The sequence below is a fragment of the Festucalex cinctus genome, chromosome 18, assembly GCF_051991245.1.
Source record: "Festucalex cinctus isolate MCC-2025b chromosome 18, RoL_Fcin_1.0, whole genome shotgun sequence".
NCBI classification, from domain to species: Eukaryota; Metazoa; Chordata; class Actinopteri; order Syngnathiformes; family Syngnathidae; genus Festucalex; species Festucalex cinctus.
Window position 1 is genome coordinate 22,970,220 of NC_135428.1, and position 17,308 is coordinate 22,987,527.

Consider the following 17,308-nt stretch of genomic DNA (forward strand, 5'->3'; position numbering starts at 1 on the left):
CTGTGAATTACCTTATTGCCAAAGTTTTACGATATATCGACGTTTGTATATTGATACATTTACTATTTTTTGTATCTTACACAATTATTAATGTACATAGTGAAAACATTTTGAGGTTTTAAATACTGTCATTTTGCAAAAATTGCAATAAAAAGTTGCATTGCATTGTACTTCTGTTATTTTTCTTATTTTTATTTGTTTGTGGAATTAGGTATTTATTGCGTGGTGTGCTATTAAATATAATATATCTATAATTTTTGTGTGTGTGTTTTTTTTATGGGATTGGGGGGGGGCTACCATGTACATTTTCGCCTAGGGTACCAAATCATGTAGGGCCGGCCCTGCCCCTCGCCCGTGAGACGTAGTACACGTATTGCACGTAAAATGACACCAGAGGGTTATCCAAGACATAGAACAGTGGAGAGAAAGTGTCACAGGCAAAAAAAAGTGTGGGACTTGAGTGACATCATATCACTGGCCCGCTCACTATCTCTCGCGAGGATGGGAGGGCGCCTCTCGCTGCCACCGGCCGTACGCAAGCCGGGGATGGGACGGCCAATCCGTTAGTGGTCACACAACCTCCTCCGCTTCCATCATGGCTCCCTCTTTGGACAGGCAGGGATACTGGGGGCGGCCCACATCGACGCTCGACTGGTGTGAAGAGAATTATGTCGTCTCCTTCTACATCGCGGAATTCTGTGAGTAACAGCGAAACAGCATACGTAAATACAAGCGGGAGACTGTAATGACACACGCCCCTGAAACCCCGACGTCAAAAATAATGTGGAGTTGTATTTTGTTGGTAGCTGATTCGAAACGCGATTTTTATACGACCATTCAGTATTCACTGCAGAAAAATGAGTCCTTCACACACATTGTTTCCCACATTAGATCCACGGTTCCATGCATTATGAAAGTAGCTACATTCATGCTGTATCATTATTGTAACAGAAAGCACATTTCAGCTCGTGAGCGTGCACACCGACGTCCCAGACCTAATCAAAACAGAAGTAAAAACAAACAAAGAAATAAAAACCTTCTTGCAAAAAACCAAAACAAAACGCAAACAGGTTTGTCCAGAATCAATAGCTTGAATACAAACTTGCAAGATGCTCTGGGCTGGATGTTCTCAATGATAACACATTCTTAACAACTCGTCACTTTATTAGATATACCTCTGTATCATCGTCAAGTAGGCAACCACTATAAGTGCAGATCTACACCCTACAACTACAATAATACATGAATAAATCAGTGCATCTAATTTAAATGGTGTACCTCATGTGGCTGGTAAATTTATAGGATCAGACACGTTTTTATTCATGAAAACAGTAATAGTGTCTGGAACTGTGATGGATTTTTTTAATTTTTTTTTTAATGTTCCCTAAATCCATGGCCTGACTAGTGCATCTCCCATACTGACAGTTGGAGTTTTTGTTTATACTGATGACACAGGGTGCTTTAGCATAGTAACACTCATGCACTTATTGCAGTTATTTAAGGGGGAATAAGGAATATATTCTGTATATACTATATGCATTGTTCAATGCAAAGTAACCAAGGACACACCTTATATGGATTATAAATGCATTTATAATCAGTGACCAAAGTCTGTCCATTATCAGCTACTCCATCAAGCAGCTGCAGTTAAATAGAACGCTACTGGTAAGCTGTTCTGGTTTTCAAACTGATAAGGTCTTGTACATTTTTGCACATCACCGCACCCGGGAAGAATAATGTTGATCACGTTTGTGATCTCGACTGCACGTACTCATGTCGTAATAAACCAGGTAATAATATCGTCAATAGTTGCGCTGCTATATCAGCTAGTGTCCTAAATACAATATACTTTTCATTAGCATACAAAGACATTTGATTTTTTATAGTACTGTCAAACAATTAAAATTTTTAATCTGATTAATTACACTTTTTAATTTTAATTAATCACGATTAATCAGCTAAATTACTTGCGTATTCGTGTAATATAAAATAAATACAAAATACCGTAATATTTTGACATTAACGCATTTTATTATCTGAATATCCTTGCAAACATTGATTAAATGCATGTACGCAATTGCATGTGCATGCATGCATGTATTGCTCAAAACATAACAGCATCATATCAATTGGGTGCAATTCAGCAATTATTAATTAATTAAATGCAAATGACTTTTGTTTCATCTTTTGTTTCATCTTTTGTGTCATCTTTTTTTTATTTATTTATTTTTTATTTTTTTAAGAGCTCAGAATTGTTCATTCGGTAGTCTTACCGATTCAACGTCTTGTCATCATTGCTCTTTTTTTTTTTTTTTTTTTTTGTGTATGTGTGCGTGCGTTTGCGTGCGTTTGCGTGCGTTTGCGTGCGTGCGTTTGCGTGCGTGCGTGTTTGCGTGCGTGCGTTTGCGTGCGTGCGTGTGCGTGCGTGCGTGCAAATACGTATAAATTTATACTCATTCATTCACCTAAAACCTTATAAATATCCCATTACCCTTCGCCTTAACCAGGTACTTCAGAATCTTGCCAGAGTCGTGAGATTTAAATGGTCAGGAGACCAGAGAAAAGGTCAGAAAAAAAAAGAAATAAAGAGAAAAGAAAGGTAAATCAAAGTGACATCCAGCACCGACCAAACACTTCCTGCCTTCCCCATGATTACAAAATCAAAGTCTTACGCCAACCCCGGAAGCCTCTAAATTCCAGCAAATTTAGCGAGATCTCAAGAGCCCAGAGGAAAAACTAAAGAGAGGAAGGAGGGAAGGATCGATAAGGCAGAGTGAGATCAATAGAAGCCAGTACATCCAATCCATCAAAGTGAAGTCCAGCACCAACAAGACCCCTCCTGCGTGGTTACAAAACCAGAGTCTTATGCCAACCCCAGAAACCTCATACTTCTAATAAATTAAGATCTCAATTGACCAGCGGAAAAACTAAAGAGAGGAAGGAGGGAAGGATAGATAAAGCATAGTGAGAACCACAGACACCAGCACCATCTGATTCAAGGGGCTGTGGGAGGGAGAGGGTACTTCTGTTGAGTTTCAGTAGATGCTGGTGCGACGGATCTGGCATGCATAAGGACCACCGCCAAAGAAAGAAGCCGTCAACCGCGGTCCAGCAAAGCGAGCTCTACCCTTACACCGTGAATGTGGCCCCACCCAGTGTATATAAAAGTGTGTGCGTGTGGTGCATTAAAATTGGGAGCAGGTGAGTCGGAGCAGAGGGAAAAAAAATTCCCCTACTCCGACACACCCGTATCCCCCCCAAAAAAATGAATATGTATATGTGTGTGACTTTTGTTTCATCTAAAGTCCCGTCGGGGTGTTTTTTAAGTGAAATTTACCACGAGCATACCAACTGGAGTCACCCCGCTCATTTTGGAACAATATGCGTAGGAAATGCCGTGCATTCAATGTAACCATCTGCGGTTACGTTCAAGGCTCAAGTGCGGTAAAAAAAAAAAAAAAAGCTTGATTAATCTGCGTTAATATGTGATTAACTCTTTGACTGCCAGCCATTTTCGGAAAAGGTAACCCCATACTGCCAGCTGATTTACAGAATTTTACCGATCTTTCAAGCTCCACAGAAAATGTTGTGTTAGGACTATGGAAACACGGATACTAGCAAATGAAAGATTGAAGTCATCTTTCATCTAAAAAAAAAAGTTTGTTTCTACCTTATTCAGATCTTCAGTAATCAACAATAGAAAACAGCTTCGTTTCACCCAAATCCTCTATTTTCTTCCAAAATACGGAGAAATCAAGCTTTTTGTTAAACGATGTTATTTCATGCACTCTAGTGAATTTGGCACTTTTTTTTTTGCATGAGGGATTCTACAAACACCTAAACTTCTATAAAACACTACCCCAACAATAAAAAAAAAGTGTTTTTTGATTGCAAAATAACAGTTTATTTACATGCAACAGTAGCAATCCGAACAAACAATTTGGAAAACTCTTTGCAAACTATTTACACGTGCGCAACTGCGCATGTGTGGTGTGTGTGTACGTGTTACTATTTACAATTGTGTGGATGTTTCAACGACACAATTTTTCTTTTTGTGTGGTATATTGTGGAGTAATCCCGTGCGTGCTAGGGGGATGCAGCAGGATTTGCATCACAGTTTTTGTCAGTCTGCTTCTGCATGGACTGATTTGCGTAGAGGTTGGTATGATGAACGATGTGCTGGAGAAGTTCATCCGTGATGAAGAGCTCCATGATGTCAGCTGGCAGGTGGGAATTCAGCTCTGCTGCAGCATCCCTTGGTCCTGGTTTTGCAGAAAAGGGGAAGATGGTTGGCTGCCAGCCAACTTCATCAACTTCAAGCCAGCCAGAATCTTTGGGATCTGCAAATATACATTTCAATATCATATATTATTTTAGAGCACTGTGATGCAATGTGTGTGTGTGTGTGTGTGTGCATGTTTACCTTTTTTTCTTGGATGTATTGGTTAATGCACATTCTGTAAATTATAGAAGATGTTTACCATCAAATATTTTATTAGTGCTGTGGAGAATCTTTTTTTTTTCTTTTTACCTTTGTTCTGCTCACTGTGAGAAGGGTCACTTTGAGTAGGAGCTGAAAGAAACATATACAATTACAATACTACCGAAAGACTTTCCTTTTATTGTTGCGGTGTATTGAAAACATTTTTTTTTTTTTACCTTTCTTTGTCATAGAACCAGCGGTCGGACGTTGCTGTGAGCACGATCTATAAAATATACATTCACGTTTGTATAGGTAATAGATGTTTTAGTGTATATCAGCACATTTACACACGCTGCTAGCAGATCGCCCGAAAAGTTAGTAAAGTAATCTTACTAGCAATCTCTTAGCATGTTAGCGCTTACCTTCACGTTCTTTGGACGAAAGACTGTCCAAGACTGTCTTGCATCGGACCCATAGTAGTCGTGATCGTCCGATGAAACGTCATCTGTGCAGACGTGCTCGGTTGTGCACCACTTTTCTCCGGTGTTAGCATCGCTAGCCGGTGGGGCCTTAGGACGTTATTAGCATCGCTAGCCGGTGGGGCCTTAGGACGTTATTAGCATCGCTAGCCGGTGGGGCCTTAGGACGTGGTCGAAACGGCCGCGTCACCGCTTCAACTATGACTTAACCCCGTCATCACTGTGCTCTTGAGCACTGGTCGATGCTTTTGAGCTTTGAAAATAAGGATCAAGCGTGAGCTGATTACCATCTGTAGCCTTTTTGACTCCCTTAGCCAAGTTAGCCATTCTCTCCCCCTCAACACTCTAGCTCAGCCTCTCTCCTTCTACTGATGTCTCCTACCCGATCTTGTCCAAAAGACTCATCACAGCCATCTAGTGGCCAGGAATACTCATTATAGTAACCCGATCGGCTTGATACTTGGAGCACAGCTGCCCAAGGCTTTCCTCCACCCGTTTCCATAAAAAAACATAGTAGACGTCAATTAACGTCTATGGCGGCCTATCCTAGGATTATACTGAACGTTTTTAAACGTTTATGGCGGTCAAAGAGTTAATGCGACAATTTTCTATGATTAATTAATGTATTAACGCTTTAACTTTGACAGCCCTAATTTTTTTACTTAACTTTGTTGGATCAGTGTGAGTAAGTCTTCTCAAAACAATGTAAATACGAGCAAACATTCTTTTATTAGGGCCTGAGCAGCGACCGCTGCGGGGCCCTATTGTTTTTCATTCGAATTATTTGGGCCCGAGCAGTGACCGCTGCAAGGTCCCTATTGTTTTTCGTTCGAATTATTAGGGCCTGAGCAGCGATCGCTGCAAGGTTCCTATTGTTTTTCGTTCAAATTATTAGGGCCCGAGCAGCGACCGCTGTGAGGTCCCTATTGTTTTTCGTTCGAATTATTATTAGGGCCCGAGCAGCTTCCGCTGCGAGGTCCCTCTAGTTTTTCATTCGGATTATTATTAGGGCCTGAGCAGTAGGGGTGTCCCGATCCGATACTGATATCGGATCTGTGTCCGATATCAGCCATAAAACCAGTATCGGAATTTTTCTGTCCATGTCCAAAAATTTCCGATATTTGCACTCATATACAAGCAGTCCGTTCCATTATCCGCTCCTGCTTTTCGATGAGCCAGAAGCGTCGGCATAGAGCGTGCAGAGCCCACGTGATCAAACAAACATGCACGTGAACTAGCTTTTAGCGAACGGAGGAAGGAGGAGGAGAGAATATATATATATATATATATATATATATATATATATATATATATATATATATATATATATATATATATATATATATATATATACATATATATATATATATAGTCTCCGGTTCGAGTCCAGGCTCGGACCTTCCTGGGTGGAGTTTGCATGTTCTCCCCGTGCCCGTGTGGGTCTTCTCCGGGTACTCCGGTCTCCTCCCACATTCCAAAGACATGCATGGCAGGTTAATTGGGCGCTCCGAATTGTCCCTAGGTGTGCGTGTGCGTGTGAGTGTGGATGGTTGTTTGTCTCTGTGTGCCCTGCGATTGGTTGGCAACCAGTCCAGGGTGTCCCCCGCCTACTGCCCAGAGCCAGCTGAGATAGGCGCCAGCAGCCCCCGCGACCCTTGTGAGGAATAAGCGGTCAAGAAAATGGATGGATGGATATATATATATAAATGTATGTATGTATTAGGGCTGTCAAAGTTAAAGCGTTAATAGATTAATTAATCACGGAAAATTGTATTAACCCATATTAATCGCACTATTTTTTTGGACCGCACTTGAGCCTTGAATGTAACCGCGGATGGTTACATTGAAGGCTGCGCAGGTCAGTGATTAGGTCAATGCATGGCATTTCCTATGCCTGTTGTTCCAAAATGAGCGAGGTGACTCAGTGGTAAATTTTGCTTTAAAAAACACTCCGACGGGACTTTAGATAAAACAAAAGTAATTTGCGTTTAATTAATAATTGCTGAATTGCACCCAATTGATATGATGCTGTTACGTTTTGAGCAATACACGCATGCATGCAATTGCGTACATGCATTTACTTTGTTTGCAAATGACATTCAGATAATAAAATGTTAATGTGAAAATCTTACGGTATTTTGTATTTTTTTTTATATTACGCGAATACACAAGTAATTTAGCTGATTAATCGTGATTAATTAAAATTAAAAAGTGTGATTAATCAGATTAAAAATTTTAATCGTTTGACAGCACACACACACATATATATATATATATATATATATATATATATATATATATATATATATATATATATATATATATATATATATATATGGGGTGTGCCAAAAAATCGATTCATAAAAGAATCGAGATTCTCATTTATTAATTGAATCAATATTAATATCCAAAAATCTATTTTATTTAAATTAGAAATGATTAAGTTGTAGCACACATGCTTTTTTTTGTGGAAAAAGGCACTTACAATACAAAATTAATAAATGTTTAAACAAAACAAAAAAAGACACTTTAATGTCTCTATTTGTCATTTTGTCTTGCAAAGCAGACTGGAGTAGATCATGACAACGTGCATATCTTTAAATTGAAGCAGAAATCATTTGTCAATCAAATAATTTTGAATCGAAAATCGTTTGAATCGAGAACTGAAAATCGATTCTGAATCGAATCGTAGACCCCAAAAATCGCAATCGAATCGAATCATGAGACAGTCAAAGATTCCCACAAAAATAAAAATAAGCAAAAATGCCATACATTCTGGATTCAACTCAACTCAACTCAACTCAACTTTATTTATAAAGCACTTTAAGATTCTTTACAAATCAACTGAAATATTGCAAGCCTATTATTTTAATGTTGCTGATTATAACATTTTTTTTTTTTTAGTTGGTGACTGGTCTGAGGAAATATTTAAATATTTTGAGATAGGATATCTGAGTTTTCTTAAGCTGTAAGCCATCATCAGCAATATTAAAATCATAAAAGGCTCGCAATATTTCAGTTGATATGTAATGAATCCAGAATGTATGGCACTTTTGCTTATTTAATTGTGTCAACTTCCGCTTACCCGCAGGACTTAAATCGGGAAATATGTCCTGATCGACTCTCCAATTAAAGGGTTAGAAATTCCTCTTTTCCCTCACCAGCTCTAAGGCGTCAGCGTGAGGAGACGGGAATTAGATAAGCCGATATATCAAAGGGGATTCACCTAGGTTTGTTCACTGTCTTCTTATCATGAGGCCAATCCGTTTTCATCCACCTATCAATCCTGAGTAAATAACCACACAGAGCCCAGGAATAATAGTCTGAACACCTCACTTACATTGGCAGCTCCACTTCTCTGAGTTGTTTGCATTTGTTATTGACCTAGTCATTTAATAATCCTTGTGAGGATCATACGGATTTGTTTCATATCAAGCAGGAGTATTTGACTTTATTAATACAGATGGAAACACTGGTTAGAGGTTATTCGAGTGCACTTACCTTCTTCCGGACGTCCGATGCTGTTGTGTCCGTCTTGAAGAAAAATAATGCGGACTTATAAAATGTCCAAAAAGAATAAAATAAAAATAAAAATAAAAATAAACAAATAAAATAATTAATTCACAACTGGTTTTTCAATTATTTTATTTGGTCTTATAAAATGACCTTGGACTCATAAAAACCGTCCAAAAGGAATAAAATAAAAATTAAAACGAAACAAATAAACTAATTAATTCACAATTAGTTTTTCAATTATTTCATTTGGTCTTATAAAATGACCTTGGACTTATAAAATGTCTAAAAAAAATAAAATAAAACTAAAATAAACAAATAAAATGATTACTAAAAATAAAAATGAAAAGGAACAAATAAAATTATTAATTCACAATTGTTTTTTTTAATTATTTTATTTGGTCTTCTAAAATGACCTTGGACTCATAAAAACGTCCAAAAGAAATAAAATAAAACTAAAAATGAACCAATAAAATGATTGATTCCAAAATTGTCTTTTAACAATTTTATTGACAATAATAAAATAGCAAATATAAATCATAAAAGTCACATTTAAAAATAAAACATAAAATTAATAAAAAATAAAATGAAGTAGGAAACAGGAGATCAAAAGTAATATTTAAACCTTTTATAAGAGCTTTCTAAGATTGATCATTTCTCAAAAAAGCTCAAGACCTGATTCAGAATAAGATGTTTTTGGCTAAAAATAATTTAAAGATATGGGAGTGGTTAAATGGCTCACACCCTACACGCGATTAATCTTTCATATCTTCCTCTTAAACATCTTATTAATGAAAGTTTTGTACTTTACCCAATCTGTGAAGAAAGTTCCATTCACGGCTAAAAGTCAAAGATCCTTCGTGAAAAACCTAAGTCCCAAACAGCCACGAATCCGTCTTCAGAAACACACTCCATCCAGACCACATCGCAGGGAAAAAAGAGCGTAGATCCCATCTGGTGAAGACTTTTTATCACTTTGGGTCGTATCACTGATTTCCTCAGGTGAGTGTCCTTCCGCATCGTCCTTCCTCATATCAATGCGCAAAGACTTGTTGAGACTTATTCTGAATAATTTTCCACACAGATGGGCCATAAGGATGAGTCATAAATACTTTACAGATGAGTCATAAGTGCACAACGTTGAATAAAAATATGTCAAAGGTCTTGGCTCTATTCAGGAATCATGAACATTAAAATCAATAACATCATATATGTATTAATGTTCTAACCATAATTAAGCAAGCATGAATAACATGTATATACATGACATATTAATCCCAAATTCTCTCATGGGAGCTTAACAGGTTAATTCCAGTTCCTTCTTGTTCCACATCATGCATGTCATCGTTGAGAGGACAATACATACAGGTAATCTTTTCACTTAATGCAGTTACAGCAATATTATCAGCGATAAAGACAGCATCGCTTGTGAAGAAAATAAAAGAAAAGACAGCAAAACTTCATAGTTGGCGTCAATGTGCTGTAATCATTGATCCATAAATTAGGTTAACAATTGTCGAATTTAGATTGGGTATATGTGTATTATTGAGGATCCCATCTATTTACACTTAAATTGTATTTATCCTTATACAGGATGTCATGGCTATGCTGAGTAGGCGGCTTGGTTGTACAGGTTTGGCGGCATCTAGTGGTTGCTTTGGGGAGCTACACACAGAGGCCATTTGGTTTTCAGTCCTATAGACACCAATTTTTCAGTCCTATGGACACCAATTGGTCTCTAACTAAGAATTGAGTCTAGTCCATTAATTTGTTATCTCATTTTACATGATATGGCGTTTCATCTGACCCACTCAATCCACTCAATTCAACATCCCCTCCTAGAGATCAATGGTGTCCAAACTGATCAACCGCAAAAGCCTCCAACTCCAACCAGTCACCTGCATTCAACCCCCTTGTGTCATCCGGCAACAGAGACACCGGGGATTCAGAAGGCAAGGAGTCGGACGGAGGATCAGTAAGAGGAGACCACAGGCCCAGTTCACCTATCATCAGGGAGGGAGATGACCCCGTTCCACCCCCATCCTCGCCTTGCACACCCTCCAGGTCATCAGTGATCGATGTAACCGTGGGGGAGGGTGATCTCAACAGTGGCACAACCTTACCAACTGGAACATCCTGTCGGGCGGCTCTGGGTTCCCCGGGCTCGTCAACCCGGTCCAGGAAGGGCGAGGAGGGCGTTACAGGCTCGCAGGGCCACTCATCCCGATTGGATCCGACCTGTCTCAAAGGAGTGGCGGCTACACAGAAGCCAGCCAAGGTGTTGAATGTCAAGCGCCGAGCACCGTCAGGCAGGCGCCATATCATGCGCATCAAAGGGAAAGTTCTCCCGATGAATTCACCCTCAACGTTAACATAATAACGTATCTCTTTCAAGCGACTTTGAACCAAACCTTCCAACTTACTTGAGCCCGCGAGGTCAGCAAAGCCAGGCCATACCCAGGAACCACACTGGATAACAATGAAGAGATCATTTACGAAATTCAGAAAAAGCCCGTCTGGTATGAGCCACATTTCTCTACTCTCATCCTCTGCGGGCAAAGGATAACAGCAGTGTCCATAGAAAGCATCCCCCACCACCCAAGCGGATGTGAGGAGATCGCTTCCACAGAAGACACACCGCGGCTCATCCTGGCCATCCTGTTAAACATACAGACACAATTCGACAATTCTTAAACCTGAGAGGAGCCTAAAATATCGCGGCCCTCGGTATATACAATCATTCTTGAGGGGAGCCTAGAACATCGCGGCTCCCGGTATATACATTCTGATCTTGATCTAAGTCTCCATCCGCATCCACTCCATCGAGAGAATGCGGAACACCTCTACTACGGGAGAGCGAGGGTGTGGTCGCTCTTCCGAGTAGCGGGACCTCTTGGCGGGAGAGTAAAAAAAATAAAAATCTACATAGATAAAAACCCAAATTACTAAAACCAATTGGTCGACCAGACATAACCAAAGGAGAATTAAAATTATTCCCCATAATATTAATTTAGTTGTTCGCCAAATCCAATACAACAATAAAAAAAACCATATTATATAAATTATCCAATATTCCACTTTATTACTCACGTTTTGAAGGGCGCCTGGTCTCCCAATAATGCCTTTCCCCGGAGCATTGCAAGCCATGGTTAGTTGTTGTTTACTGTTCCGCCAAAAGATGTCAGTGAGAAGTGAGGAAGTCAGGGCTAGGGCGTCTTATTTATAATTGGGTCGATCCCGCCCTTTTCTGAAAAGCCCATCCTTACTGCTCAATAATTTCCCCTTAGTCCTAACCCTAACCCTAACCCTAACCCTAACCATAATCCTACATCATATACTAAACTATACAGCTCTGTACTTATTCCAGTAAATGCTATTTCTGCTACATCTTTTACAACTGTAACGGCTGTTGTGGCCACATTTTTTACTACTCCTTTTACTGCCAATCCCATTCTCTCATACCATGTACATACATGTTCCCCCTTATGATCATATTCATCACCGTGTCCACAATGCAGCCATCTCTCAGCAGGTTCGTGGCATGTGCCAGGGCCATAGATTTTATTAAATCCCAACCAATCAAACCCTGTAACTACATACCCCTTACAAAGGTTTCTCCTAAATGCGTGACCCTCTAAAATTTGCATAATAGAGTCAGGAGGCTTGGGGAGAATTTTCAGTCCTACCATTTTGGACAAGTCATTATCTTTGTCCCATCTCGTACAGTATTCCCTACCTGCAGCTTGACTTCGGATCCATTGATTACTATTATCTTTGATCCATACTGCTCCCTCATAATTGGCATAATCCTCATCGCGATAACGTACATTACAAAAATTCTGAAATCGGGAGACTTCATAACAGGGGATACGAGCTAATACAACTGTACATTCATTAAAATTTTCCAAATTTTCTCCCCCCTTACACAACATTTCCCATGGTCTTGGATTAGCATATAAGGCTGGTCTTTCAACGTCAGGCCAAATATCGTTCTCTCTAGAGTACACCGTCGCCATATATTGATATTTAACCCAATAATTCTCCGACTCTGCTAAGCAAGGTATCACATCTTGAACCATCTCATCTTTATTGAGCCCCCACCACGTCTTACTTTCATTTCTCGTGTGTCCTTCTTTCCATGCTTGTAGCACCCCTTTAATCGTTAGGTTTGTCTTCAACCCTGTACAGTTATATATCCAATGAGTCAAAGGTGGCGTTCCTGTCTCCACCAAGGGGCATCGCGGTGAAATTCCACTTATCCACTCTTTTTTTATGCAATCTGTTATACATTCTTAATGCTACACATTGGTCAATTCTATCAAAATCACCCTTTGGGACATTATGTAAATCATCCGGTGTAGGAATACGTTGAGCCCACATCTGTGCCCAGACTACTTTTAACACATTTATTCCCAAAGTTTTATTAAAGGTTGATTTCAATATAAATGTACCTTTTTTCCATATCCATGGAAAGGAATTATTTAGCCATACTTCGTGTTTCACTTCTATTTTCTTTTGATCTAATGCGTTTCCAGCATATAATCTAATAAATAGGATTAAACCTACATCACCCCTAAGCCCTATATCGGGGAGTATAATTCTATTACCCTCATCCGCATAACAAAACATATGATAGGGCTCAAAACAATATTTCATCATATTCCAATCACAATGGCTATTATTATACGACTAGGCCTTTTTCAACATTAAACCACAGCCTGGTCGTTGCGTTATTACTCGTTGAGTGATCTTAATCGGCACCGGCTTCCTAAATTTTCCAAACACACCTCCGCGCAGCTTAAAAAATTTAGGTGACTTACCTAATGATGGAGTAGGAGTACCTGGCCGGTAATCAGTGGTCCCGTTGGTCCCTGGCTCCTCGCACCGAAAGGTTATGCAGTTCCAACATGGTTCCCATGCCGGGCGAAATTCGGTACAAGTGTCATTTCGTGGGGCCGCCAGGTAGGTGAAGTCAGGGGCGTCATGGTCTGTCTTCAGCCAATATCCACCTGTTGCATCTGGCAGTCCTGCACAATATTCGTTGAAGTACCAAGCAGGTTCTTCCTTCCCGATCTGGACCCAGTTATTTCTGATGATTCTTTGTTCTTGCTTCTCCAGACATAATAAGGTAATATTGACCGTGGAGTCGCTTGTTGTGTTATCAACTCGTAGAATCACTGGTTGTGCACACTTGCTTTTTGATTTCGCAGGGTATGTGGTACTTCTTCTCAAAACCTCTAGGGTTTCATTATAATATGTGCTGTTGAAGGTGCGAAGATAGGAATTTATTACTGCTCTCTTCTCCCTTCTCCATCCTACCTCACAGGGTTTTCTCTCTCCGGCACCGCAGGCTCCCCTATTCTTTCCCTTCTTCCTTCTCCATTCCTCACAAACATGCTTCACCTCCACCTTCCAGCACGTCTGGTTGGTTATTTTAGTGGTGCCATGCCGTACTTCTACTAGGTCGATGGGATTAATTGGGGCCATGCTATCGATGCTAGAGCTTCGTCTCATCCCTACTCGCAGCGCCAACACACTATATATCAAAAGTATTACTGCGAAGCAAAGTATGGTAGTCATCAAAACTCTTCCATACCTCCAATTTTGTCGCTGGCGGTTGACACGAAATTTCATGTACACTCTGTCAGCTTCAGGTTGTTCATAAACTGTGTCCGGTGGGTCTTCATTTACTGGAGTCCCATAATAGTTCTCTGACTTTTTGCGCTTCGGTTGGCGTGTAATTGTTCCTCCATTGGAGTAGACGTGCGGCCCTTCTCCTACCTCTAGAGTCAGGCACGTTTAGAGTCGCAGGTCGAGGTATGTCATACATCGGGGTTCCGTATCCAGGCGGATTCCATCCTTGCCACTCGAGACGTCCCCTTGCCTTGGCTGAACCAAGTTTTCCAGGTATTACTAGCTTGCTACAACCTTGCTCTTCCTCCATCTCGTAGCTTCGTTTCATGCTTTCTTCTTTTGGTCTTGTCCTTTGAGGACTGTTGGTTTTGACATCTCGTTAGCTCCTCCTCCTTTTCTTGGGGGTTGGCCTTCATTACACAGTTATCTTTTCTATATACAAAAATTTTATTAGGGCCCGAGCAGCGACCGCTGCGAGGTCCCTATTGTTTTTGTAAAAATTCTTCTTCTTCTTCTTCTTCTTCTTCTTCTTCTTCTTCTTCTTCTTCTTCTTCTTCTTCTTCTTCTTCTTTATTCTCCGCAAACGATCCCGATTTTGGGTACCTAAACATTCACGAAAACTCACCGAACTTTGCACACTCCTCAGGCCCGGTGAAAAATTTGATATTATGAAGTCGTCATAACAACGCGACTCTATAGCGCCCCCTAGCGTAGAAAAATAAAAACCAAGCCCGGCATGTTTGAGCTAGAGCAACGAAAATTGGCAGGCACGTGTAGCACCCCGAGATGCACAAAAAAGTCTATTGGGACCATGTAGCTAAAATGTACAGGAAATGAGCTATGAATTTTTTAATGTCCAATTTTGGCCTATTTTGGCACATTCACTGTTGTCATGCTTTTTCCCCCTCTGCAAACATTTTTCATTCAATTAACTTCAAACTTGGCATTTATCATCTCAATACGTGAGAGAACAACTGGGCAAAAAGTCTTGCCTTTTCGAAATACGATATGATGGGGGCGGGGCATCAAATATTGCCTTTAAAATTTCATTTGTCCAGAAAGAGCAAATGCTTAATAACTCCCATGTTCAAGCTCCAAAAAATCTCAAACTTCTCAGGCAATGTAATAGTCACGGCCTGAAAACATCTATATGATAAAATTCAGTTATACATATAGCGCCACCTAGTGGTAACAATAAATGTCATACTTTACGTTTTTAGCTACTGCGCTGAGCTCGTTGAAGGGATCCAGTTGAAAATTGGTCAGAAAAGCCTTAAGATGTTGATCATGCCCCACACCGAATATTGTAACTTTTCGCCAAAGGGCGTGGCCGCTACGGTGCCGCAAAGTCTAAAGATTTTTCGTGACAATAAAAGCTGCATTAACTTGACCGAGATGATCCTATCTTCTCAAAATTTCACACATTTGATGAGAGTCCAGCCCTAAAGACATCTATGAAGTTATATTTCATCCTACTGATAGCGCTACCTAGTGGCAATTTTTTTTCTTACGAATTTTCTTCTACGTTTTTCTCCAAACACGTTAACTGGACCTACCTCATATTTGCTCAGATGAGGGATTCGGCCTTCATGATGTCACAACACGAAGTTTGTGAGTTTTCGCGAATCGCTGTGGGCGTGGCGAAGCACTGTTCGCCAAGAAAACAACGCCAGTTTTGAGGGTCTAAACATGCGCAGAAACTCATGAAACTTGGCACACACATCTGGCCTGGTAAAATGAACAATATTTTATTGTTGATTGTGCTATTTTTACAAAAAGGACTCAATAGCGCCCCCTAGGAATTTTTAATGAAGCAGCCCCGGTTGTACGTTCAAGCAAGATCTACGAAAATTTTTAGGTGTATGAGGGAGCCCAAGACCTACAAAAAAGTCTCTTGGACCCATATGCTAAAATGAACAGGAAGTGAGCTACGAATTTTTGAATGTCCCATTTTTGACGATTTTTGCACATTCACAGGGGGCAGACTTTTGCCCACTTCTCCTACACGTTTCATCTGACTGAGTTAAGACTTGACCTGGACCATGTCAAGACCTGAGCCAACGATAGGGGGAAAAATCTTGACTTTTTGAAATACTATATGATGAAGGCGGGGCATCAAAATTTGTGTTTCGCACTGAAAAAGGATATGCTTAATAACTCCCCGGTACATGCTCCAAAAAATCCCAAACTTGACATGTATGTTTATCGTCAAGGCCTGAAGGTATCTCTATGACAACATTCAGTTATATATGCAGCGTCACCGAGCCCTTGAGGCATAAAAAAAAAATACCCCACATACGGTATTTTGTACAAAAAATTTAAACTCATTCTAAGTGTGATAACTAAGTCATTTATGAATATTCTTTTAGTTTCCACCACTCAAAATGTTCACTGGCATCAGACTTATCCAAACATATATATATTTTTATTTATTTTTGATAGCCTCTGTGGACATTAAAAGCAATATCGTGAATGAAGGATATGCATAATAACTCCACGGTACATGCTCCAAAAAAAATCCCACACTTGACATGTATGCTTATAATCAAGGCCTGAAGGTATTTCTATGACAACATTCAGTTATAAATACAGCGCCACCTAGCCCTTGAGGCATAATATATAAAAAAAAAAACACACATACGGTATTTTGTACAAAAAATGTAAACTCATTCTAAGTGTTATGACTAAGTCATTTATGAATATTCTTTTAGTTTCCACCACTCAAATTGTTCACTGGCTTCACACCGATCCAAACGTATGTACGTTTCCATTTTGTTTTATTCATTTTTAATTGCCCCTTTGGACAATAAAAGTAACATTGTGCAATGAGTACAACGAGTGATGATGTATATATACACTTTTACAAAAAATACCAATCAGGGCAACTCATTGCCTAAAAATAAATAAGGACGCTGATTTTTGCAGGTCTTAACAATCACCAAAACCCGTTGAGCTTGACAGACACTGGCAAAAAAAATATTCTACATGTAAACGTTTATTATGCCATTTTCAAAGAAATTTTGCTTCCAATATGCCAGTACCCCAACGTGCCAGTACCCTAACGTGCAAGTACCCCAACGTGCAAGTACCCCAACGTGGCCCGGGCTGCGAGGGCCCTTTATAGCTGCTCGCAGCTCTAGTTCTTCTTCTTCTTCTTCTTCTTCTTCTTCTCCGTAAACGATCGCATTTTTGAGGGCCTAAACATTTACGAAAACTCACCAAACTTTGCAGTCTCTTCGGGCCCGGCGAAAAATTTGAT

The 17,308-nt window shown here is 39.8% G+C and overlaps 1 protein-coding gene and 1 long non-coding RNA gene across 8 annotated transcripts in view; one reads left to right on the forward strand and one right to left on the reverse strand.

Moving 5' to 3' along the window:
• The first annotated feature begins 401 nt into the window (after positions 1-401).
• Positions 402-17,308, forward strand: part of acer3 (alkaline ceramidase 3) — a 106,731-nt gene continuing 89,824 nt past the window's right edge. For 5 of the 7 annotated variants that reach the window (XM_077504165.1, XM_077504168.1, XM_077504166.1 and 2 more), the window contains exon 1: positions 402-698. Coding sequence is in view for 3 of the 7 variants with exons in the window: in XM_077504161.1 (XP_077360287.1) it covers positions 596-698 (103 nt within the window). In the remaining 4 variants the exon portion in view is untranslated. The remainder of the gene's footprint in view (positions 699-17,308) is intronic. The other 2 variants (XM_077504162.1, XM_077504163.1) reach the window with 1 other exon arrangement.
• Positions 3,879-5,454, reverse strand: LOC144005809 (uncharacterized). The gene is made up of 5 exons (XR_013279660.1): positions 4,846-5,454; positions 4,660-4,706; positions 4,532-4,573; positions 4,424-4,457; positions 3,879-4,340 (listed from the first exon to the last, which is right to left on the reverse strand). It is a non-coding gene; the product is annotated as an uncharacterized LOC144005809 (long non-coding RNA).